This window comes from Protopterus annectens, chromosome 6.part0 (assembly GCF_019279795.1).
Source record: "Protopterus annectens isolate FY-2018-M chromosome 6.part0, PAN1.0, whole genome shotgun sequence".
NCBI lineage: Eukaryota > Metazoa > Chordata > Ceratodontiformes > Protopteridae > Protopterus > Protopterus annectens.
The window spans coordinates 1,548,022,174-1,548,049,646 of NC_056737.1; the positions used below are offsets into that span (position 1 = coordinate 1,548,022,174).

At 40.9% G+C, this 27,473-nt stretch overlaps 1 protein-coding gene across 1 annotated transcript in view; it reads left to right on the forward strand.

Annotated features, from left to right (window-relative positions):
- LOC122804000 (extended synaptotagmin-3-like) overlaps positions 1-27,473 on the forward strand; it is a 1,677,117-nt gene that overhangs the window by 1,535,158 nt on the left and 114,486 nt on the right. The window contains exon 17 of the mRNA XM_044073681.1: positions 6,600-6,731. Coding sequence (XP_043929616.1) covers positions 6,600-6,731 — 132 coding nt within the window. The remainder of the gene's footprint in view (positions 1-6,599; positions 6,732-27,473) is intronic.

A 27,473-nucleotide genomic window follows, 5' to 3' on the forward strand; every position in this document is an offset into this window, starting at 1 on the left:
CAAATGGCTGAAACGTGTTTACCTTGCAGCATCTTAGTGCTGCATCTAGGGGCTGAGGACATGTGCAGAAGCACTCATACAAGGGGTCAGTGTTTTGATCATCATCTTGCCAAGGCTACTTTAGGTATGGGGAAGTTAGTCCATATAAAGAGCCCCAGTCCCTGTGGTTGCATGGATTTCCTCTGGGTACTCCGGTTTCCTCCCACATCCCAAAGATATGCTGTAGGTGGACTGGACACTCTAAATTGGCCCTAAGCATATGTGCGTCTTCCGTGGAAGGTTGGGTACCAGGCCAGCAACTTGACACCGTAAAACTCCACTGCCAGTCATGAGCGGACAGGTGATCCACTGTGGTGACCCCTAACTGGGAAAAGCCGAAAGAAGAAGAAGAAGATTGACTGCATGGATTTGGATTTCAGTTTCCCATAACTAGCTGCTGCTTGAGGTAGAACAAATAGACTCAGGATTGACCAGGGCCATCAGGTGGAGGTAACAAAAATATATATTTGAATTAGTATCAGTACCAAATAATGTCTTCTCATCAGACTAAAGGAAGATTTAATGCAGATCCTCAATATTGAAGTTTAGTCACCACTGGAAAAATGTATTGAAATCTTCCAGCCGCCAGGTGTCATCATTCTAGCTTTGCATTTCAAAGCAGTTGTCAACTGGACAGACACTCCAGTACCTCTGTGTCCTGATTCTGATACAGTAGTGGAAGAGTGTTGATAAAAGGCAATCCAGTTACACCTGCCCCTCCCCCACCCATGCATCTCAACGTCATACCATAAAAATTCTGGACAAGGCCAAAAATTATGGTAGGGCAAAGGTCCAAAATCAGGAAGAGATTTTAAACATTGCTATTATCAACATAGAAAGTTGCTAGAATAACGGGTTTTGCGTAAGCCTGCATTTTTTGGAGCATATGAAGTCTGAAACACCTGTCTGTCTTTACTGACTGCAGTCCTCAATAATTTGCCAGAAAATCACACATTTTATGAGGAACAGACCAAAATATGAGGCAAAAATCTGGACATTCTGCAGAATTCTGATTATTTGAGAAATAAGTCCATACGTAGCTGATAGCAGCAAAGCTTCACTGTTTTACGGTTTTCTGGCTGTTTCCCCCAATGATTGTGCACTTTTTTCCAGTTTTACTTACTGCATTTGTCACTATTTACTTTCCTGCTGGTCTGTCAGTTTGTCAACAATGCCAGTTCTGCTCTTTTGTTTTTGCAACTAAAAGCTGATGCTTCACAGTAAGCATGTTATCTGTATGTGGTTTCTATGCCCTGCCCTCCATCCATACAATTACATCTTATACAAGCCTTTCACCCTCACTGCACTGACTAAAGATAGAATGGTCCTGAGCAAGTAGGAAAGAATTCAGAAAAACTGAAGAGAGGCAATACAGGATCTTCCTCTTCTCCCTGCCACATAAAAATAAGTAAAGGTTTCAGACTGAGTTGTCTGTATTATCCAAAGAACTTAAGTTTTATACCATTGTAGTATAACTGAAATTGGTCTATTCACATATCACAAAAGTTAAGACTGATTGTTCGTGCTAAAAAGGGACACAGAAAATATTTTTGCAAGCTAAGTATTTTTGTACCTCAAGTCATCAGTTTTTTACACTCTTTCATGATGTTTGGAATGTGAAATACATACCCTATTTGAAGGGCTCCATAAAAATAAATACCAGAATTTTAATGGTGAGCAAGTTTTATTATTAGAGTCTCACTGAGAACTGAGCACATACAGTAGAAGTGAGACCTACTGACAGATGTTGCCTTGAGATGATGTTAGAGGATGTATTCTCATAAATCAGTTTAACTTTAGTACTGCCTTCAGTTCTTACATGAATATATCATACCTATCAACTGTCCAGAGTTTTGCAGAATGTCCATATTTTTGGTCTGTTTCTCATAAAATTGTGTTTTTTTTAGCAAATCATTGGCAAATCATTGAGGATTTAAGTTGTAATATAATGACAGACATTTGAGTTTCAGGCTTCATACCATTAATAAAATTCATGCTAATTCAAAATCTGTTATTCTAACAACGTTCTAAGTTTGTAAGAGCAATATTTAAAAATCGCCCCTATTTTTGCACTTTTGTCCCACATTGTTCATGACTTTGTCCAGATTTCTTGCTCTAAGAGGTAGAGAGGTATCTGAATATTTATTTATAAAATTTGAACATTTATGGTAATTTCTCTATTGATGTATTAGACTATATTGATGTATTAGACTATTTTATGTGGGAATATTATTTGTTGTAGTGGGAGAAGAAATCTATTTGGTCACCAGAACAGTTTTTTTTTTTTAACATATCATTGCCTCTGAAAGCCTTGTGAATTACTTATTTTTGTAATCTGGCAAGAAAACAATGATTTATTAAATTTCTTTTTATTCTGTTTATCAGTGAGAGCACCATTTTTGCAATTTGAAATGCGAGTGGATGATTCTTTTTTTACATTGCTGTTTGCAACAATTCTGGTGGTACAAGCTTGGCTGCTCATGTGTACACAAAGCAGTGAAAAAAATAGTTGTTTGCATTGAACTAGAATGTACTTGAGATGTATTTGATAGCTTATATGCAGTGGATATAAAAAGTGTACACACCCCTGTTAAAATGCCATGTTTCTGTGATATAAAAAAATGGGACCTTTACAAGCCTAGCCCATAGAAGTGCCCTGGCATTTTGCTGCCTGACGTTAGTTCCCAGTGCCTCTATCAAGTAGAGCCACTGGAGTGATCCTGGGATGAACTTGGTATTTCTCATCCGCCATCAATATTTCTCTTGAAGAGGGCCAGTGAAGTGCTCTGCCCAACATGTATGGGAAGTCTATTCCAGAGCATGGGCAGTCTCTGTTTTATGAACCTGTCCCTCCAGCATGTTCTGTTGGTTGTGGTAATGAGGTTGAGGTCTCTGGAGCGTGTGGTGTGGAGGTATTGGGATTTCTTTTAGATGTAGCATTTCTAATAGAGCTGGGTCAGACATGGCTTTGTAAGTCAAGCAGAGATAGTCTCTTAGTAGACGATATGAGACAGAGAATAGCTGGAGTTTCTTGAGTCTGTCCATGTAGGGATATGTGTTTAAGGCCTAGGATACTCTTCATTAAGTACTTTTGTGGCCTTTCCAGCTGTTGCATGTGTCTGTTGAAATACATGCCAAATGGGGCAATTGTACGTGATGGTTGGCCTGATAAGGGAAATGTAGAGAGAAATGATTACCTCTTTCTTCCTGGATGGAAAACCCTTGGTAATGAGATATGCTACATAGAAGGACTTACTGACCACAGTGGCAATGTGTTGGTCGGAGAGCTTGCTGTCATTGTGTCCCCAGATCTCTTATAATTCCTTCAGTGTTCAGTGGGCTGGGAACTTTGTTTTCCCAAAGGGGATGACAACGCATTTTTTGGCATTAAGCTTATGGCCATGTTTTGACACCAGTCACTGGTCCTCGGTGAGGCCTTTCTGTAGGATGTCTGCATCACTTGGAGAGTTAATGGCTCCCAGCTTGCAGTTGTCTGTGAATTTGGTCAGCCAGAGTCTCTCCCTGTTGGCCTGGACTTCTGAGAAGTAGATGCCAAACAGAAGACGACCCAGGACCGATCCCTGTGGGACTCCACTCGTGACTGGTTGGCATTCTGACTTGGAGTCTGCTACTTTCACACTTTGGGTTCTATCTGTGAGCCAGTTTGCAACCCACCTAGTGATATATAGGGGTTGATGCCTAGTTTGGTGAGTTTATCAATAATTCCTGAGTTGGGAATGGTATCAAAGGCCTTGGCCAGATTGAGGTAGGCTGTATGAACTGCCTTACCCTAATCCACAGCTCTAGTGACTGATTCAAAGAAGTCAACCAGGTTGAGCAGGCATGATTTACCTTTCACAAAAGCAAATTGAGTTGGATCTAGAATTTGGAGATTCCCTATATCCTTGTTAATTAGGTCCATGATGATGCGCTCCATAGCCTTACATATCAGACCCGGGCTAATGGGGCGATAATTCCCAAGGTCTGTATTCGCTCCCCCTTTATGGACAGGGATGACTGTAGCAGTGCGCCATTTGGTAGGGACAAAGCCTGAGCTGAGGCTGTGATTGAACAGGGCACACAGATGTGGTGCCAGTTCACTTTGTAGTTCGTTTAGAACACATCCAGGGATATTTTCGGGTCCCATAGAAACTGTATTCTTGGCCTTGGACAATGAAGGTTTAACCTGTGCTGCAGTAATGCTGGGTGCCTGGCATTCCTCCGGTATTGTAATTGGTCCTTTAGGGGGGAAGGGATAAAGTTGCCACTAAATCTGTTGGCCAGTATGTTGGCTATATCTGTTGGCTCAGTATAGGGGGTACCATTGTGCACCAACTCAGAGCAAACCTGGGTATTGCCATGGAGATTCTTGATATAACTATAGAAGGCTTTGTGGTTGTTTTTAGTGTTTGTCACAATTTTACATTCATAGCTGGCTTTAGAGGTTTTAATGAGGTGGGAAAAGTTTTGAAATGATCTGTTGTGGTCTCATTTTATCATATCACAAAAACCTGGCATTTTAACAGGGGTGTGTACACTTTTTATATCCACTGTAGAAAATCAAGAGTACGGAGTCTGATGATTTATGATAGTGCTTTCCATGATGAGATCAATAACCTGATGATGGTTTTTGACATTGTTTTCATTTAAGAGACTGATATCTTGCCTTCTAACTTCTTAAACAAAGACTACAACAATGATGAAGTCAGTACAGTGAAGAATGAAGTGTTGTGTCACAAGACATGATCAAGGTATGCCATATTTTTGAAGGCTGCAAATATTAAATACAGCAAATCACCTTCTAGTGGCTTGCAGTTCCTGTTCACCTACAATGAGGGATTTCTATAATGTCATATTTTATTTCCAGTATGTTGAACAACTTACTGACTTCTGTTGATGTTAGTAATGTTTGCGGTAAAAAACCTAAATGTGGTTTTCAAAAGCTGTAAGAATTTGAAGCAGTGTATCTGCATTAAACATAAGCATGATACCTGCACATCCAAATTTTGCAAAAAAAAGGCATTTTCCATTTCTAATGTTATAAATTAAGTTTAGTAATACTACAGATGAGTTATTCATTCAGTTGTTAAGTAAGATATTAAAAGTAATTTATTTATACTGATTGCAATACAATCAATATTTGTAACTCAAATAGAAGGTATGAGGAGAGTGTGTCAGAACATAGTTCTGAAATATGAAACTATAGTAACACCAGTGTCCTGAGTAAGCATTTTGGGTTACAATGGATGCTTTCATAAATTTAAATTTCAAGTGGTTAAAGTAATTTTTACAACAGGGATCTATGTTTAATATAGATGATATTGGATTACTTTATATGATTTTGACAAGACACCAGGTTTAAACTGTATTTCTTTAAAGGCTGTACTAAGAAAATGATTGATGCACTAGGATTAAACCGTGGCCATGTAAATTTTTATCAAGTTTTAAATAGCAGGCATTGTTTTAGTACTGCACTTGATAAAGTGCTTGTTCACAAATGCTTGTGTATTTTTGTTTGTTTTATTATTTATCTTGCCTTTTGTCAAAGTCAGTAACTATGGTAGTTTCTTGAGCCAGTTTTGTTTCATTATTTCCTTCGTTTGTTTGGCATATTACTCAGATTGAATCCACTTTATAGCCACTTTTCTTTTATGTGTACTGTAACAGGTATATCAGCTAATGAACATTCATGGAGGTAGTGATATTTGCCTTCCCGAGTGACAAGACAAACCACAGAAATGTGTTGGAAACGGAAAGTTGTTTTAATAAGTACATCTTGCAATTTGCTAGCCTTTGCATTGATAAAAACTGGTGTGCCTTTTGCTACCAGTTGTGTTCTGACCAAAGCTTTTGTACATAGGATCCCATGACACAAGACAGAGTCCTGCATTTAACCTAGCGTGCCACAGCTGATCATTTCTAACACCTCTTCTCTTCTGTTAGCAGTCAGCTTTTTCAGAGATGTTATTGTTTGCTGTTATTATTGGACTTAATCTTATATAATATATACCAAAATAGCTGCAGTAATCCCTTATCCAGTGACCTGAAGGGATAATGCCTTGACTATAACTTAGATATATTGAGTTCAGGTAGCAGCTCAGGTGCCAGAGGAGCCGGGTGGGAATAAGCAGCTTTTGCTGGCTTGCCTATCCTAGAGAAGGTGTCGGTAGTGCCAGGTATTGACTGTACTCCTTAAAAAAAAAAAAAAAAAAAAAGATAGTGTTACTGCTTTCTTACATTGTCACCAAATGGGCCCAGTTTAATCTTTCTGCAGTACTTGCTTAGGATAGTTTGGGTAATAAACCAACTGAAAGACAAGGTGATTAGTTTCTAGACCTAGAAATCTCAAAATACTCCTTGTTAACAAACTGTAATATATCACTGACAAGACCCCGCAAGGTAGCCACTGTACCAAACAGTGCTTGCATTCTCATTATCCACCTTTCTTTAGAGGCAAAGAGGGCAGCAGCATTCAGATAGTGTTTTGTTTACTTGTAAATAATAGCGTAGTAATTTCCATTAATATTTCCTTAAATATATATGTTCTTTTTCCCTCCTAGGAACTTAATTTCCTGCTCCAACGAAGGGGTAGACCCATATGTCAGAATTTATCTTCTTCCAGATAAGAGTTGGTCAGCCAGAAAGAAGACCTCAGTTAAGAAGAAAACCCTTAATCCTCAATTTGATGAGAAGTAAGTATAAAGCAATGATTGTATGCTTTTGCTGTTGAGTCACACAGACTGTTAAGTAGAAATGTGTGCATAATGCTGTACTCCCTCATCAGTGATGTATTGTTGTATTTTTAGGTAGGTAACAGCACTGTTTTGCTGCCTCCTGACTGGCCCCTGACTTTTCCGTAGGTTCATAGTTATATACTAGGCTATTGACCACCAGGGCCATTATAAGCCTAGCCATGCAGTCCCAATCCAGTTATGTTCCTATGTATTATGGGAGTTTATTAGGACAGGGTATGTTTGGAGGTTTCTAGAGGTTATGTGTGGGGGTTGTTAATTTGGCATTACTGTCTGCCTCTTGTCTATGAGAGACATGGAAGCTAAATCTTGGGTGAATTTGCGATTTACCATCCTTTGTCAAGGTTACTGTTACGTTTGAGCTGAACATGTCAGCCAGCAAAGTTGCTACGTCACTGTACTCATTGAAGGTGTCACCATGGATCACCATTTCAGCACACTAGTTTATACTGCCTTTAATGTTTCACACATAGTTGTAGACGGCCTTGTGGTTTACTTTAGCCTGTGAGGTTATCTTGACCTTGTAATTGGCCTTGTTGGACATAGTAATCTTAGTTTCCTGTTTAGTTTAATTAGAGAGCTCCTATCATTATGGGAGTTGCTCTTGCTGATTTTAGCTATGACTTTTTCCTTTTGTTATATATCTTAAGGTTAGGATTCCACTAGTGTGGTTTGTTTTTAGAGTTGTTTTGGGCTTACTCCTACAGCATCCTCTATACCCATTTACATGGTTGTACAAGGTTTCTGTGAACAATTCTGCACAGGCTTCTGTGAACTCAGAGTTGGGATGGGCACTGAATTTTGATAAACTATTGGTTAATAAGGTATAGTTTGATTTGGAATATTTCTTAACTGTTACATGGTTTGCTGGGGTTACTAAGTTGCATCTTTGAGGTCCAAACTCCCCAGTCAGGACATGACATGGGGGGTGCAGTGCTCTCCCATATTGGTGAGTACCATGTCCAATATGTTTGAACCTCTAATGGGTGTGACCACACTCTGGTCAAGGGTATTTTTGTTAGTAAACTCCAGAAGTTGTTATGCCTATGAGTATGAGGCAGTATGCGTTTCCCAGTCTATAGAATGTAGCTGTAGACATGCATGTTTTTTCCTTCTTATGACCTCGTCAGCACAGCATAAGTGGAACCCTTAAGGACAAAACATGCATGTCCACATTTAGTTTTTACCAATTGTTTTTTTCTGTGTGACCTTGGTACTCATTGTTATAGTTTGTTGGTTGAGATATTTTGCAGTCACCTTAATGGTTATGGACATCAGTTGGGTATGACAACCGTGTGTTTCCGAATGTTAGCCAAACATTCTACTTATGCTGTGCTGATAAGGTCATATATAGGCCAAAATATGCATGTCCACAGCTAGTTGGGTTTGGCTTTATTGGCCTGAATTTGTCCTTAACAGACTTAAAAAGGAAAAACATGTCATGGACATTCAGAATTGCCATATAGCTGAAGCACTTGATGTCCTTAAGGGATCATTTGCATATATCCCATGTTCCGTCTAATGCAAGAGGTTTCAAGGAATCACACAGTGGAAAGTGTAGCTTGGTTAGATTTTTCTTTAATTTTTTACTGATTGTTTTTTCTGTGTGACCTTGGTACTCATTGATCTGATATTGTTAATCCTCATTCATTCCTTATGCATGAGTATCGGTTCCAACCTCAGAACCGAGCCGGCCATTTTCCAAGCTCGCATCAGCTTCAAACTCTCAAGCTAAACTCTTACCCACAATCCCCCTCTCTCTGTTACCTCAGATTTTGTTTGCCATGTTGCCATTTGGTCGTGTCAAGCTGCTTCTCTTGAGCTAAGTACAGTTATTTGTTGTTTAATAGCCATTTATATTACTTTTCTGTCAGAAAAGTTTCTATTTCGTTGTCTCTTACCCTATCGCATGTAGTGATCAAATTTTCTTCAAGTTTTTCTTCTCTTTTCTCTACCTTTTTACTGCGAGGTATTCTCCCCTTACCATGGTTGGTAATCCTTCTATTTTTGTCATACCTTCGGCTATTCCTTTGTACCATTGCTGGTACCCTTTTCTGCTTTCTAATTTAGCTATTATGGCAGATAAGAAAGGTAGTCCGGGGTTTAAATGGTGTTCTGATTGTGGACACAGACTACCTACTTCTGATGCGCACTCTTTGTGCGTTTATTGTTTGGGGGCGTCCCACTTATCTGTTGACCCACCCTGTACTATTTGTGAAAACTTTTCAAATAGAACTTTGTTGGAAAGGAAAAACAAGCCGTTACTGAAGGGACTTCTTAAATCTCCCTTTTCAGAGGCTATTTCTGGGTCGGAGGTCTCAACCCCTCCTAGAGCCCATAAGAAAATCTTGGATGGTCCTACCAAGGCTAAATCTTTGCCTTCGTCCCCGGCTGGGGAATCCTGCCAACTAAAGCCTAAAAAGGCTAAAGTTTCAGCTCCCGGAGCTCACTCAGTCAGCCCCAGTACTTTCGGTGCCTAGAACTTTGGCTTCATTAGTGATTTTGGCTCTGTCTTCTCCTGCAGCCTTCACTATATCGTCACCGAAGAGCTCCTCGGTTCAGACTATTACCACTGTATCTGCACCGACCGTTCAGTCGGTGCAGACCTTGACCACGTCGGCTCCGACATCTTACTCAGAACCGACACCTTTATTGTTGACTCCAGTTTTGTCGTTTCCAGCTTCGGCACTGACAAACCACTTCAGCACAGATCCCTGTGTTGGTGCAGACCATGATCTCGGCACCGATGACTTCTTCGGTGCAGACACCCATAGTCCAGTCTCTCTCGGCACCGTTGTTCTCGGTGCGGACTGGTGAGATGGGCACCGAGTTTGCCTCTTCTGTGGACAGGCCTGTTTCTCCCTCAGTCTCCGTGAAGTCCACTAGAAGTCTTTCCGAACACAATGTGTTGCGTCTTGTGGATCAGGTGCTGCTGGCCAGAGGTATCCCACCCCCCAAGAAGTATCCTTCCTTGGGAGGTGATCACCCATCTCAAAAGACCCCTTCTTATTCTCCTCCTTCATTGCCTTTGAAGTCCATGGATTTAGCACAGTCTTCCTCTTCTGCGGTTCCCTTTATGGATCTCACTAAGGAACCGCAGTTGCCTTCATGGCAGGAAAGTTTTGCTATGACCCAGGATGTCAGTTGTGACACACACAGTTTGCTGCTCCACAGCCATCCAGGGACTCCGGGTCGGCAGGCTGAGCCACTTAGGGGAGGGGTGACCCCTGTCCTAGACATTCACTCCTCTTCAGGTGGACCAGCCTTCTAAATGATGGAGAAGGCTTTCACTGCTGCTGGCGATACTGGACTGTCTATCCCTCCACCCTTCTCTGGTACATTGGTTCACAAGTCGCACCAAGCGGACACCAGGTGCAAGGGCCTCAGGACATATTCCCACAGGAAACCCCTTTTCCACTGTCTTCCCCAGCTTCTCCCACTGAGGAAGTCCACCGGAAAAGTTTGTGTAAGAGGAAGCACATGGACTCCACAGAGGAGTCCCTCACTGAAGACACAGATTTTGATGAGGGGGAAGGATCCCCTCGGTCACCCTCTGAAGCATCCTTTGGTGATATCCTTGAAATCCTGAAACAGAGAGGTGACTGGCAGTCCTCTAATCCGACCTCTGAGGAATCTGTGTTCCTGCAGGCCTTTCGCGCCCGGTCCCCCTACCTCCTGGGTTACTCCACCCGCTGATGAGCTTGTCCGGCTTATCGTGCAGCATATTTGGAAGGCTCCTGACACCGTCAAAGCTATTCCCCGGAGGTCAGATAAGATTTTGTCCTCTCCTGCTATGGATCCCCATTGGTCAAAAGGTCTTCCTGTTGATGCTTTGGTGGTGGCGGCCGCAACAAAAAAGGATCCAGCAGAAAAAGAAAGCCAGACTGTCCATCTGCCTAATAAAGAGTCCCGGGTCCTGGACAGCATAGGGAAGTGCACCTTTGCATCAGCGACCTTTACTATCAGGTCCCTGAATTATATGGCACACTTTACCAGGCTTCAAAGGGATCTGATTTCTGTGCTTTCTGAAACCTTGGCTGGTGCCGTGTCTGATGAGGTCCATGACAAAGTGGCCTCTCAGCTGGCCACCATTGAGTCAATATCTAACTCCTCTATGCAACTGATATCTCACGCATCAGAAGGAGCAGCTAGAGCAGCGGGTTTAGCTGCAGTCTTGAGATGACATGCCTGGATGCGCTTCTGCAATTTCGCGGAACCCTTTAAGGCTTCTTTTCTTAACGCTCCCATTGAGGCCTCCTCATTGTTTGGACTCAAAATTAAAAGCACACTGGCCAGATGAGAACAGGACGGTAAGACCCTTTCTGCCATAGGTGTCCGTTATTCTTCCCCTCAACGTGCTTTCTCCCGAAACCAAAAGAGTGGGGAGATACGGTTCAAGAAATCTCAGGGTCCTTTCCGTGAGTTCTCCCCTAGAGACAGAGGGGGAAACTCACAGGGAAGACGCTCCTTTCAGGGCAGAGGGGGTCCGCATAACCAGGGTTCCAGGGATTCTTTCCCTGGCCAATCCTACCAGCACTCCTGAAGAGCAGCCCAACTCCTTTCCTCTGGAGGTGGTTGGGGGACGTTTCTCCTTGTACCCTTCTGCCTGGCTAACCATCACCACCGATTCTTGGGTACAAAGGATTAAAACCAGAGGTTATCATATCCTCTTTCAGCCATGATTCGAGTAACCCACAGGTGCAAACAGGATTTAAATTGGTTGATGACACACAATCTGTCACAATGGTCTCACACCTTCTCCCCCCAGCAACCCAAGGCCACAGTGACCACAGACGCCTCCCTGATGGGGTGGGGGGGCTATGTCAGGGACAGACAGTCCAAGGCACTTGGTCTGAACGGGAGGCCCATCTGCATATAAATGTTCTAGAGATGAGGGTGGTGCTTCTGGCGTTGCAAGCATTCCATCTCCTGCTGCCATCTGGGACAATTGCAGTTCAATCAGACAACATGGCGGTGGTCTGGTACATCAACAAGCAAAGTGGAACCAAATCTTACCCCCTTTGTTGAGAGGCCATGAGGATATGGCAATGGGCGATGGCTGCCAACCGTTTTTTTCTAGCAACTCACATTCCCAGGAGTTCCAACGTGATAGCAGACAGACTCAGCAGGTGCATTCTTCAACCTCACGAGTGGTCCATGAATCCCTTGATAGCGGCAGAGATCTTTCCACCGCTGGGGCCTTCCTTGCTGCAACCTCTTTGCATCTCCAACCAACTACAAATGCAGCAATTACTTCGCCCTGATTCCCCCTCTGGGACAGTCACCCAGGGACACTCTAGTCCACGATTGGCCCTCGGGTCTTCTTTACGCATTCCCATCCTTTCTCCAGTTTCTGAAGAAAGCCCATCGGTTGAAGAGCAAGGTGATCCTCATAGCACCATATTGACCTCGACAGATTTGGTTCCCCTTGCTTTGGTCTCACCTACTAGATCGACCATGGATTCTCCATCCAACCCTGGAGTTGATCTCATATCCACAGAACCTGATTCATCCTAGCTTGAACAGCCTGCAGCTCACGGCTTGGCTACTCCACTAGAATTACTTATCTGAGCAAGTGGAAAAGATTTACCTGTTGGCTGAAAGATAAACAAGTAGATCCCTTCTCGGCACCAGTGTCGATAATACTAGACTATCTGGCCAACCTTTTCCAGTCGGGACTATCATTAGAGTTCATTTGACTGCAATTTCTAATTTTCATGAGGGTGTCCAAGATTTCTCTCTTATGTCCCACAAATTGTGCAAGACCTTCATAAAAGGTGTGAATCATCTGAAGCCACCTTTTAGAGAACCTATTCAACCATGGGATTTATCATTAGTTCTACAAGCTCTGACAATGCCACCTTTCGAACCAGCCTCTTCTTGCGTACTCAAGCATTTGTCATGGAAAACCTTGTTTTTGGTCGCCATTACTTCTGACAGACGTATTTCTGAGCTTCAAGCTTTATGTATCAAGAGTCCATACTTGATTTTTCATAGAGATAGTGTCTCTGAGAACTAATCCATCATTTCTGCCAAAAGTGATCTCTGAAATGTCCATTAATCAAACCATTGAATTGCCAGTTTTCTTTCCCAATCATTCAAACAGAGGAGACTGTTGCCTACATACCCTAGATATCCACAGGCAAATCCATGTTTACTTAAACAGGACTAGGTCCTTTTGTAAATCTGACCAGTTATTTTTGGCCTTTTCTGGACCTAGATTAGGATCTGCTGTTGCTAAGGTCACATTAGCTAGATGGTTGAAGGACTGTGTGACCTTCATTTATACACAAAGTATTATCTCATTGCCTACTACCATGAAAGCTCATTCTACAAGTCGGTGGCAACTTCTGCTGCCTTCCATGCCAGAGCTTCTTTACATGACATCTATGCATCTGCAACTTGAGCTATGCCTCATACCTTCATCAATCATTACAAATTGGATTTGGCCTCCAGGGGAAGAGCATCTTTCGGTTCTATGGTGCTCCGGAATGTCCTTCCATGAGACCCTCCCAGGAATAGAGGTAGCTGGGGACTCTGTCCCATGCGTAAGGAATGAACGAGGATTAACAATATCAGATAAAGAAGTTATGTCTTACCATAACGTTCCATCTGTATTGTTGATCCTCGTTCAGTCATTGCGACCCTCACTCCTTCCCCCTCCTGTGGTTTCTAGTGGATCTCACCATCTGGTTCTTTTAGGTTATTTGACCAGAGGTAGCCTCTACCTTCTTTGACTTGCAAACTCAATCTGAGGTAACAGGGAGAGGGGGATTGTGGGTAAGAGTTTAGCTCGAGAGTTTGAAGCTGACGTGAGCTTGGAAAATGGCAGGCTCGGTTCCGAGGTCGGAACCGATACCCATGCGTAATGACTGAATGAGGATCAGCAATACAGATGGAGCGTTATGGTAAGACATAAATTCTTTCTTCAGTCTATAGAATGGTAGTTATTCTCACATGAATAGGATATTCTATTTAATGGTGAGTGTGTCCAATAGGTCTAGGTATGAGCCATAAGAGTGTGTGGTCATAGAGGGTGACCTATAGCTTGGTAGGATATGGTATGGGACTTTGTCTATGGTGATTTGCATGTGGATAGATTCCATGGCATCATTTCTTTAGCCAACATAGAGTTTTGCTTGTTGCTAATATGGAATGAGACTCCTTCATCTTTTGTCCCTGTCTGTGCAGCTGATAATCTAAATATATGGAAGAAAATGAAGCCTTGTACTGCCAGGGTACTTTCTGCCGATTTAAACCATGTCTTGGTAATGGCATAGATGTCTGTATTCTTAAGGGTGAGGTGAGCTTGTAGTGTTTCTTGTTCAGGTTCCTTACATTGAACAGTAACACCTTTATGTGTCTTTGGGATTTATGTGCTATGTTGGTAGGTTTGTCAATTTGGCATTGCCTAAAAAAGCTCTAAGGGGCAGATCATGTTTTAGCTAGTATTCAGAAGCCTAGAAGAGACAGGTGCCAGACTATCCTTTACAAAGCAACATTGTCTGTTAACTGTGTCCTCCCATGCTGTTAATTATTGAATCCCGTTGGAAAGACACCAGAAACTAAGCCAGTTATTAGTCGGTCATCTTTTGTTCGTACTGTGACATCATGAAAGTGGAATGCTGATCAGTGCAAGGCACATGCCTGCCTGAAGCACACATTCAGAGAGATCAACAATCTCTCTTCATATAGTCCAAGGACATGTGTTGCAGGTTGTCAACACCCACACGGACTATGATAGAATCATACACCTGTGGTAAAGTGACTTGAATGCGTGCATAACTTGGCGGATCCTGGTTCCAGATAAGAAGCTAACTGTTATCTTCTCTTTTTTCAGTCTTGGGAGTTTGGCATCTGTGTGTTGTACAATGTAGTCCCCTATAACAAGAGTCCTGGGTAATGTGTTGGCTTGCCTTATGGGCTTTGCTTTTGAGGCTCTGCTAAGTGAAGGGGTATGTGTGGTGCTTGTTGCTTTTGGAGAGTGCTTTACAGTTTGCCAAGGATAGGCATTACCATTTATAGGCTTAGGAGGCCTTTGACTTATATCAACAAACCCTTACTTTTCCAAATTTATTTCAGAAAGTTCCTGTATGGATTCTGCCTTTTCAACACATAAATTGCAATCCCCGCACTTGTATATTTAGCACAGGACCAGGAAAAGTTGTTGAAGACAGGAAGAGAGCGAGTAGCAGAGATGCATACTGTCATCCTGTACTGTTATCACTGCTTACTGGTACACCGTCAAGCAACAGCAGTTCGTCATCCTCCTCCTTATATTACCTGTTGTGCTTTAGGAGCATGTGACAAATATGGCTAACCTGCATGAAATTGCTTTGCATTACCTTCATCAGCCTATGGCAACCAAATTGTTTCAGAAATGGTCTACAGACATGTAGGTATGCATTAACCTGTTGTAGGTTGTTGTCAAGTCAGACTGGCATGACACGTGTATGTATGTGTTAACCTGTTGTAGGTTGAGTTGTCAAGCTGGTGTAAAACAAAAGCATTACATTTTGAGTACTTATACAAGTTGAAGTTAAAAAATAATTTTCATTATATTTTCATTTTCAAATCTGAAAATGGTTGACAGCTTATTGTATAATGTGAAATTATTTAATTATGCCAGTCCTTGCAAAACCTCCATCAGATACATACATCTGTTAAAAATCCTCTATTCAAAAAACAAACTAGACTTCTGATGCCATCACTAACCCCACAATAAAGCAGGGGATGCCCTGTTCTCTAACTGTGTGTAAAGCTGTGGAACAACACTCCACCTTGCACTGCGACTAACCGAAGGAAAAATAAATAAATAAATATATATATATATATATATATATATATATATATATATATATATATATATATATATATATATATATATATATATATTTATGTGTGTATGTATATAATAACTACTCGTAAATGCAGTAACTAACTTATCTGTTCATCCCACTACTATCACTTGTATACTTCATTACTAGTTTCACTGTAAATATTTCTAAATATGATTAATATACAGTTGTGTTTGCCTGTACACATCTGACCAGTCAGACCAATAAAAAAATACTGCAAGATGTACAGTGTATTATAATGCATTCTTGTACAAATACTTACTACATGTTTGTTATTTTTATTCAGAATTTTTTCTGTCCTTTAAACTGCAGCCTTATTTACAATGCCCCTCACTGGCCAACTACCTGCAATACTCCACACACATTTCATATGGTGCATTCTGGTCCCTGTTGGCCTTAGCATGGCAAGATAATGTACATTAGCAGCCCCTACCCCATTGAAGTATAGAGGGGGGGACGCTCTGTGAGCGGGCAAACCCTCTCTCTCTCCTTGAGGTAATATTTTAGAACTGTGAAAGCCAACTTAATGGCTAAGCAACTTTCTTTCTGTTGCTAAGTTTTCCTGTGTTAATAATTTTTTACTTGTATAACAACCTGAGACAAAACTGCACTTATACCTACTTCTGAGGTGTCCCTATTCACTAGGCATTGTTTCAGTGGTTCAAAAAAAGAAGTTTTGAGGATGGACTTCTGAGCATGTTCTGTACCTGTGTACCTGTCAAAAGAAATACTCTATTGTATTTGTCCAGTTTACATTCAGTGAAGTCTTGCTTTTAGTCAAGTCAGTCGGGGCAAACAGTAATGGCAAAATCCAGAAAATCATTTCCAATAATAGCTATCCAAACCTCCAGAAAAAACTTTCAGTTGCTTCTTGCCTTTTAGGAAAGTTTTGGGCAGGCATAAATAAATGTATTCACCCAGGGCAATGAGCAACTCCTACCCCCTCAGCTACCATTCAGAAACCTTCGGAAGACATTGCCAATTCCTTTAATAGCTTCTTCACAGAAACTATCCAGTCACTAGCTAACCAACTATCTCCCAGTTGCCCAAATCCTAATGCCGCCATACCGAGTTCTCAACTACCCTTTAACCTTCAGCCAGTTTCCACATCTCTTATCCGTGCCCTAATCAAGAAACTAAAACCTACCACCCTTGCAGCAGATCTTCTCCCAGCTGAGTATCTACAAAAAGCTGCAAATGCCATAGCATACCCATTCTCTATCCTGATCAATAGAACTATATCAGAAGCCACTATCCCCTCCATCTGGAAGACATCCCATGTTATTCCACTCCACAAAGGGGGCAGTTCCACTGAACTATCAAATTACAGACCTATAGCTATTTTGTCACCCCAGGCTAAAATTATGGAGAAGTGCATCCATAAGCAACTCCTGAGCCATCTCATTCAGCACAGTCTCCTGGCTAACTCGCAGCATGATTTCAGACCATTCCACAGTACAACCACGGCCCTCCTCTCCTTCGCCAATGTTATTAATCAAAACAGAAACAACAGTAAGCTTTCTTCTGCCCTCTTTCTTGCTCTCTCCAAAGTCTTCAACATGGTCAACCACCAACTACTCATACACACACTTAAAACTGTTCCCCTAGATGTCCAGGCTATGCAGTGGTTCAAATCATATCTGAGTGGTAGACAACAGGCTGTACTATGGTAGAACAAACTATCTTACCTTCTACCTATCACCCTTGGGGTCCTTCAGGGCTCTATATTAGGACCCTTATTATTTTCTATCTTTATTAATCACCTGTACACAGTCATCCCAACAGCCACCTGCATTCAATATGCAGATGACTTCACTTTGATTTGCTCTGCCTCCTTCCGTTCACGTCTGCAGACTCTATCCCAAAATGTTTTTAATAGTGTCAAAAATTGGCTCTGTAATCGATGTTGCATGTTAAATCCTAACAAAACGAAGCTACTGCTTTTCTCCCCCACTCGTAAAGCCTCTGCTCCAACTTTTGCTATAAAATCTAACAATGGCACTGTCATTGTCCCAGATCCCTGCACCAAACTCTTAGGTGTAACAGTTGATAATAACCTCAAGTTTGATTTGCATATTAATCAAACTATTAAAAAAGTTAATAAAAATCTTGGCTCACTATACAAGATCAAACTTTCCTTCACTCCACTAGCTAGGATGGTAATTTCCCATACACATCTACTTTCCACCCTCCTTTATGCATCCCCTCTCTTCACAAACTTCAGTAAGTCTGACCTTAATAAACTCTCTAGCTGCTTTAATCATATTGCTAGATTTGCAACTGGAGCAGCATACAGAACACACCACTGTCTGAACCTAAAGAATCTAGGGTGGCTAGAACTGCCTATCCAACTTCAGTACAATCAGCTAATCGTAGCACATAAAATTCTCTACCAACCTGAAAACGCACCAATACTTACAAAAATTATCACTCCTTACAGCAACCTCAAGACACTTCGCTCATCCAACAAATTACTAGTCCAAACCCTGAAAAGCAACAACTCATCTGGAGACGACATCTCATCTGGAGATATGCCAACTCTGTTGGTAAAATATGAACTCACTTCCTGCTGAGCTTACTTCAGAACCCGATCTAACCCAATTCAAAAAAAATCTAAAACAGTACTTTAAAAGGCATTGGCTATGTCCTTGCTCTAATCCTGACTAACTCTGGCAATATAAACACGTGCTAAAGAGGTCTTTTGGCCACCCCTGCATTGCTTCCTAATTGTTACTCTGTAACAAATCAGATTTATATATGACAGAACAAATTACTTTTATCCTATGTATTGTATCTGTAACAGTGCTTTAACTTGATTAATGTAACAGTTTTTCTGTATGTATGTATGGAGCTTTTCTCCTTAGGCCTCCGCTGAAAATGGACAAGTATCCAGTCGGACTATCTCAGTCAACAAATGTAAAATAGAATAAATAAATAAAATTTTAGTGGTTGATATGGGCAAAATTTGCATTGCTACTATTTTTTTTTTAGCCTTACAATCGTTCAGCCTATCACATAGCCGAAGTAGCCAGCTTGTACTATCCTAACTTGCACTTAGCTGTATTAGCCATCAGTGTAACTTGTTGTAAAGAACTTAAAATGGCTTGGACTTTGAACAAATAACTTGCAGTCTTCAGAGAATATTCCAGTGTCATCCAGGCAGGCTGCTGCCTATCTGATGTGGGAAGAAAGGATTTTGTCCATCAGCCTCTGGAATATTGCAGGTGCTCCACAAAAACCAAAATACAACACATTATAATGGAAGAGTCCATTAGGTGTGGAAAATGCTAGTTTTTTCCTTAGTGTCTCAAGGTGTCGGGATATTTTTTCAGTAGCGCTTGGTGAAGTCTTAAGTGAACAGAAACCTAGCCTTGCCTAGTTTCTCAGTCAATTCATCTACTCGGCACATGGGATAGGAATCAAATTTAGATATGATGTTTAGCTTCCTGAAGTTGTAAGATTGGCATAATGGTTAAGGTATTTACCTTACAGACACACAGGGTACAGGGTTTGATTCTCACTTGGGGTAATTGGATACGTTTAAAATAGCCCACGACAACAGTTTGCATAGTACTAATCTATGAACCTATAAGTTGTCACATGCATTTCTTTGGAGGAGTAATTGGCATAATGATTAAGGTATTTAACTCACAGACACAGGGTACAGCATTTGATTCTCACCTTTGAGGGAAATTGGTTAGACTGAAAATGGCCCATAAGGGCAGATAGGCTTAGTACTGGGTGCCTGTTCTATGAGACTCCTCCACTGACTCTTTGAGATTCTTCTGCAATCCCAAGTTTAAGCATCTGCTGTACTTCATCCTTAACTGCTTGATGTTGGGACTCTGGTATTCAGTATGGTTTAAGGAGTACTTTCTTTTCAGGTACAATTTAAAAATGATATTTATTTTATTAGGGCTTTTTAGCAGCAATTGCCTTTTTAAGAAGGCACCATTTTAGTATCGGACATTTCCAGTCAAGGACAGCTGTTTTTAGCTTAGGCTCATTTGGGGGCTATTTTTAATTTTAATTATTTTATATGTAGATTTTTTTTGTATTATTTTTGTTAAAATGTTTTGTATCACTTCTCAGCTTTTCTCCCTGGGCCTCCACTGAACATGTGCTCCTTCCCAGTAATCTGATGTCAATAAGTAAGTAAATACATTTGAAAAAGAAAAATGTGCTGTTTTAAAAAGTTTAATGTTGGGAGGTTTTATTTAGGAGGGATCTTCAACAGAGTATGTTAGTGCTTGTGTTCACTGTGTGACAGATTACGTGACATTTTTTTCTAACAGACTGAAATTTATCTGAAAGGGTTTCTGACAAGAATTTAGTGTACTGCTGATGGCACAGTGGTGCAGCGGTTAGCAATGTCACCTCACAGCAAAAGGTTCTACGGTTTGATTCTCTGCTGGGGTGCCTTCTGTGCAGAGTCTGTACATCCTCCCTGCATTCACATGGGTTTCCTTTGAGTGTTCCAGTTTCTTCCCACATTCCAAAGACATGCGTCTGGAGCATTTCTGCTAGGGCCCCCACTGAAAATGGGCTTTGTTTCAGTCAGATTTTCACAGTAAACAGATGTTAAATAAAATAAAAATGACATTGTTTACAGGAGTGTGTGTGTGTGTGTGTGTGTGTGTGTGTGTGTGTGTGTGTGTGTGTGTGTGTGTGTGTGTGTGTGTGTGTGTGTGTGTGTGTGTGTGTGTGTGTGTGTGTGTGTGTGTGTGTGTAAATGTGCTGCTTCTGAATACTGTTTGACAACTTACCTTCTGACTGACTCATTCCAGCAAAGCTTATCGCATCTAAAAAGTCCTTGTCACCTACAGTATGGATACTTGTATCACTCCTGCTGATCAGCCTTCCACTGTTCGTAGCAGTAAAAAACTTTCCGGAGAGCCCTTGCTGAATCTGTGGGCTCAGTCGGTGCCTCAGCTGATGATGGGTAACTCTGCACTGGCCAGTAATAGTCATTCCTTAGACCACTCGTTCACCTCTCTGGCTTTGTCTAGTATAGTCTTTTCAGCCACCATGAACTGGGGATCAGCCACATCTTCCTTGGCTGTTTGCGTCTGAACCGGGCCTTGGAGAACCATCTTTTCTACATCAGGGAGATGCACAGGGGGATGCTGGTGAAGTAGCTGGGGAAGGAGACCTCTTGATAGGGTAGCAGTACCCTCTCTAGTTGGTCATCACTTAACTTTGCACAGAAAAAAAAAAGTTAAGTATTGTTCGTCTGAATAAGTATCTGTTAGAAAAGATGTTTTTCTTACCTTGGCTAAGTTGTTACAGGCTGTTAATCTGGTACTCTGAATACTTTATCTTTCAAAGAGGTCGATAGAAACATTCCTGAGGAAGGCATGCCAGAAGATTTTGACACAGACATGGGTAGGGCTTCTTCTCTTGCATTCAGAAGCCCAACTCCCAGATTCAGAGGAACCTTGGTCTTTATGACCTCCTTTGGAGGAATTTTCCTTTTCTCAAGACTATTGATGGGGTGAATGAGATGTTTTTTTTTTTTTTTTTTTTTTTTGGAAACAAGTGGCTGTTGTCCCTGAATTGTGGCAGTATTATGGTATATTACAAGTAGATATATTGGTGCCAGCTTTAAAGGATAGATTTAATATTACCTGTGGCAACCTTGATTCTCAACCTTCCATTCTCAAAATGCAAATGGGTTTTATAAAGATTCTCAAATTAACAAGCATTGATTTTCCCATCTTAGGTCTGACTCTGCTGCTGTATCCACATATTTGTCATCTGGGAACAGGTGCTTGGTGCCCTCCAGTCCTCCTACAGTGGACAAGAAAGGGGAGATATTGGATAGGTGTGGTAGAAGGATGTTTACTTCTGTTTTGGCATATGGAATTCTTAACTATAAAACTTGTATGTGGAAGTTTGTGCTTGTTTGTACAGACAGTTTGAGAGAATTATCTACTATACTTCCCCTTGAAGGTAGTGCCTGTCCGAATTCTGTTGTTTCTAACTTTTCCCAAATATCTAAACATGCCTTAAGGAGTGTGTGTTATTATGCAGATACTGTGTCAGGGACTACTGCCACAATTTGAGGAGATATTTGTTTGGCACATAATCAAAATCTCCCAGATCCTCTCTTAACTTCTAAAAAAAAAAAATGTGACTGGTTTGTCAAGCCATACTGCGAAACAAAAAAACAGATGGCAGGAGAGAACATCAAGAAACAATTATGCTTTCCTAAAAAGGTGCAGTCATCAACCTCAAAATGACTATACCAGCATTATTTTTCCCCTCACTCTCTCCCTTCCTGCCCCTGTCTCACAAAATCTGTCCCAGCAACTGGCTATGTACATTCCGTTTGGCAACAAATTGTTATAGGCTTTTGGGTGTTAAAGATAGTTGAGGAGGAATGTGACCCAAACAGATGTTTTTTTATTTTCCCAGTGATCCTTCTACACTTACCCTAGGAGTCATAGAACTAGTGTCATTAAATCAAAAGGGCAAAGGCTTCTACCAAAGAAAGTGTCTTTTTAGAGACCAATTCTAGATCTTTCTTTTCTAAGTTTATATGAGAAAGTTCCAGAATTCAAGATGTTAACCCATCAGAATCTCTTAACTTCTCATTCTCCAGAGAATATGTATGATAACATTAGATCTAAAAGATGGGTACCATCATAGTCCAATAGCCAAAGGTTTCAGTGAATTTCTCAGGTTTTCTGTGTCTGGTTGTCCTCATCAGTTCTTATTACACTCTGGCTTATCTGAAACTCCAAGTGTGTTTACAAAGTATCTATCTCTGGTCATAGCTCATTAGCGACCGAACGGCACTCACATATTTCATTATTTAAAGGACTTGCTAATCTTTGCATAGCCCTTCCTTAAATGTCATGAGCTATTACAATGGGTTTATTCTGTTCTAACCAATCTAGGGTTCCAGATAAATGTTCAGAAATTCTGCTTGACCTATCAAACAGTATTGTCTTTCTAGTATGTCTCAAAGACACCTTACAGCAAAAAGTTTTTTTTATATATAGGAGAAGGTAGATTTTTATCTGGAAACATTCCTGAGCTTCTCACAGTGGTGTCAGACATCTGCCAAAGAGTATCTCAGCATGCTGGGATTCATGGTATTTATGATTCTCATGATTCAACTTGCCAGGATTCAGATGAGAAATATTGTTTTTTTTTGTTTGTTTGTTTTTTTAAATCGACCCAATGTTTATATCCTCTGAAATTTCAGATTCAAATCTTAGACTTCATAAAAAAGGAACTGCAAGTTGCACTGGTGGGGAATACAGATGCATGCAAATTCAGGTCTCCCCTTTTCTTCTCTACTACCATGCCAATCCGTAACTACAGACACCTCAGATTTTATGTAGAGGGCAATTTCAATTGGGGTAAAGGTGAAAGACCTGTAGTATTCCACAGACAGGTCAATCACACAAATGGAAGCATTGGCCATGATTAGTGCCAAATCTTATTGTCATGTATGATCCCCAGGACCTCTTCATTTGATTACAGACAACACAGTGATGTAGTACATAAACAAGCAAGGGGGTACCAGGTCATAACATCTGTGTGGACCGACTATGATGGCTTGTAAGGTACCTTTTCAGCACTATTTAACCCTGCAATAATCTTTACTTTCAGTTAGAGCAAAACACAGTGGTAGATGTAAGCTGAGCAGGACAAGGACAAGACACTCATGAATAGAAATTGAATGAGGGTGCCTTCCAGTAATTGATCCAGTTGTGGGGAACACCTCAAATAGATCTGATTGCTTCCTTTCAAAACAGGCATTTTAAAAAATTCTGCTCCAGGGCTCTTTGCAGGCAAGCTTGGAAAACAGATGCATTTTTATTCCTGTGGACAGGAATGGTCCTTTATGTATTTTCACCCTTTCCATTGCTATCCAGAGTGATTCTGAAAGGTACAAAAGGACTCTCCAAAAATTATGGTGGCTTTTTGCCCAGTCAACATTGGTTCTCCATTATGGAACTGGCCAAGGGCAATTGCTGCAACCTTCTTCACAACCTGGACCTACTGACACAAGATTGGGGGGGGGGGGGTAATATAACCCAGTCTCAAACATCATCAGCTAGCTGCCTGGGATGATTCAATTCTAATTCATCTTAGCCACCTTTATCAGAGAATGTGCAGCAGGTACTACTAGATCATCTTATATTGACAAGTGGTAAAGTTTTTTTAGTTGGGGCCTAGCCAATAACCAAGGTCCTAGAAGAAATTATGTGCCACAGATGCTCAAATATTTGTGAGTTACTTGCTTCTGGCCTCTGTTATTCCTCTGTCAAGGTATATCTTATGGGCATTTCAACATGTCTACTTGTGGATCCCCCACTTTCTTCTATGTTTTTGGTAGAACAATTTATTAAGGGAGTTTTACATCTGAGACCTTGTACAAAGGATGGAACTTCATGGTATCTTAACTTTATGCAAGAAAAGTTAACCACGTCTCTATTTGAACCTCTACATCAAGCAGATTTAAGATTCATTATATGGAAAACTTCTTCTCATTGCTCTGACGTCTGCAAAGAGAGTATCTGAGTTGGAAGCTCTCATGGTGGGTGAACCCTTTCTGTTCCTCCACAGAGATGGGTCTCATTAAGAACAAATCCCTCATTCATGCCAAAGGTTGTTTCAGAGTTCACTTTGAATCAAGCCATCAGTCTCCCAGTTTTCTCTCCAGATCCTTGAGACCAGTGAGAAAGTATTCCATGTATTCTGGATGTCCCTAGGCAGTTCAGGTACTATGTTAACAGAACTAAGTCCTTCAAAAAAGCTGATGAGCTATTTGTTTCTTATGCTGGGACAAAAAAACTGTGTCAAAATGTATTGTTTCCAGGCAGTTGTCCTTGGCTATTGCCTTTTGTTATGCTCACCATGGTGAAGGAGTTCTAGGCAGTATCAAGGCTCACTCTACCAGAGCCTTGTCTTTGATGGCATGTTGGAAAGGGGTGAACTCTAGAAGTATTCTAAAGTCAGCTACATGATCCTTTGTGTATACCTTTACAAGGCATTACAAACTGGATTCATTTTCTAGATCCAAGACAGACTTGCTGGGACCATTCTACAAGAGTTCTCAGATCCATATACTTCCTCCTCCCCCCTGGTTGGATAAGCTTTGTCAATAAACCTGTATAGCCTAAAGTCTACTGCAGCAGTGGAAGTGATCATAGTACAATTGTGTAAGTTGCACTTACCTATGACAGTAGCTGTTTGAATTCCTCACTGCTGCAGTAACAGCACCCACCTTCCATTCCCCTGTATTTTTGTTTATAGTTACTGATGGGAGTGGTTTTTTCTTGTTTGTATAGTTCAGGATGAGTACATTCTATTTTAACTTTTGGACGGGGACATCCTAAAGATTCTTCACTCTGACCACTGATTTTCCCCCCTACAGGGCTGCCCAGTAAGCAGTCAGAGTGAAGGTGTGGGAAGGGAGCCAGAGCTTTTGGAACCTGGCCGGTGGTTGTGTCTTGGGCAAGATCCAAACCATATAGCCTAAATGCTACTGCAGCAATGAGAAATTTGAATATAGTACAGTTGTGTAAAATCTTACTGTAACTTACTATAACAGTAGATGTCCTTGACACAAAGTGGGACTTCCAAGATGGCTGCACATGGATTACCAGCTTAATTTCAGCTCTCCCAGTGAGAAAACAGAAACTCAGAAGAAAGAGCCAGTGAACTCATTTTTTTTTTGGGGGGGGGGTGGGGGGTAAAGTTCAATAATTGGCTAGTAAGTGCACTGCCTGGATGCCAGGAAAAAAGAAATTCAGAGAACCTGAAAGAAAATCATCCACAAAAGCTAACGAAAAAAACAGTGACTGGGGAGAGTTCTGCAGCTGTTTAGCAAAAAGCAGTGCAAGCTCCAGCTTTGGTGCAAGATATGACTTCCATTAATCCAGAGGAAGAAAATAACTCAAATATACTCAAAGCTGATTAAAATAAATGAAGCACCGATGGAGTGTATCAACTCAATAACAAAAGCCTGGATAAATTGTAAGAAGCTTTAAATAGATATTCAGATGAGGTGACAAAACTGCAATAAAAGACCGGCTAAATGTGAGACAGTTCCAGAACAGATGTTTCAAAAAATATTTTATTTACATTTATTTCATTTGTTAACCGGGTCGTGTCCGGCTGGACCAGAAGCCCTTTTTCAGCAGAGACCTGGGGAGAAAAGCTCCAAAGTGGATTGCAGTAGTATTTACATATGACATATACAAGTTACAATTAATTGTAGGACAAACACAGGAATACAAATTACAAGTTATTACAGTAGTGTTAGAAAAAAGAAATCAGGAAGTAACACAGTTAGACATATTAAAAATATTGAGCAATTATAAGCAATTATCAAAGTATATCAAGCACTGTCCATTCTCCATACTTCATACTATTCTTCCAGAATTCTTTTGAGAGAACAATTCAAAGAAGCCAGGAGATACTGAGCAAGGGAGGAAAATGGAGGATAAAAATATTTGCGGGTACAGATGTTTAGTCTGTGGTAGTACAGGAGCAGAGCCTATATTTAGAGAAATGTTCTTTAAGGGTCTGTTTAAACGATAGTGTGTTATTGATGTTGAGAATATGCTGTGGAAGAGAGTTCCATTCCTTGGCTATGGCATGAGAGAATAGGGAGATGCCATAAGCATTTTGGGCTTTACTAACTTTTAACAATATTTTTTCAGCAGATCTAAGGGATGTTAGGTTACTATAGAGTTGGACTAGGTCTGATAGAGCTGTGTTGGTATATGACTGTGTGGGTGGTTAGTAGTTGAGTTAGGGAGAGGAGATATTGGAGCTCTAGCCAGTTTAGTTGATTTAATGCAGTACAGTGATGAGATCTATAAGATTGATTTGTAGCAAATTTTGCAATTTTGTTATAGCAGGATGAGGCTATTTAGGTCAGATATGTGAAGGTTGGTAAATATTTGAGAGCAATATAGAAGGAAAGACAATAGATGGGTTTGAGCAGTAGTGAATCTGGCTTGGTCAGTAACAAATGGTTTTGCTGTGTAGAGTGAACCCAGTTTGGCATGTACCTTTTTAATGGTTAGAGCAAGGTGTCTATCAAACCTAAGTCCATTATCAGTTGTAACACCAAGAAGTTGTGTATGTTCTACTGGCTCTATTATGGTACCATTGGAAGAGGAAATAAAGATAGGCAGTAGATGTTTAGATGTTGGGTTTTGGTGGAAGACCATAAGCCTGTTTTTTGTGGGGGGTTAAGTACAAGCTGATAGAGTGTTAGATGGTTTTCTATACTGTGGAGGGCTGCTTGAGTTTTTTCTTGAAGTTCTTTGATAGTGGGGGCAGAGCAGATCAGGGAAGCGTCATTGGCATATTGTACAATTGAGGCCGGGTTAGCTGCAGTATGAAGGTCATTAGTAAAGACAGTGAATAAGAATGGAGCAAGGATTGAGCCTTGTGGGACCCCAACTCTTGCAGGGAACTGAGTGGAGAGTTGTTTTCTGTCAGTCAGGTAGCTATGAAACCATTTTAGGGTTTTAGAGCTGGAGTGGTAGATGGCTAGTTTGTTTAGAAGTAGTTGATGTGAAACAGTGTCAAATGGCAGCAGATACTAGTTGTTTTTTGTTTTTAAGTTGGCATACAGTATCCATATAGCTGATGAGTGCTGTACTGGTACTGTGCTGAGGCCGGAAACCATGTTGTGTTTTGGATAATAGATTATTGGTCAGGAAATGGTCTAATATGTGTTTGTGTATACATTTTTCTAAGATTTTGGTGAGTGGGAACAGAATGGCTATGGGTCTATAGTTAGATATATCAGTTGAGTGGCCTCCTTTATGTAAGGGTATTATGTGAG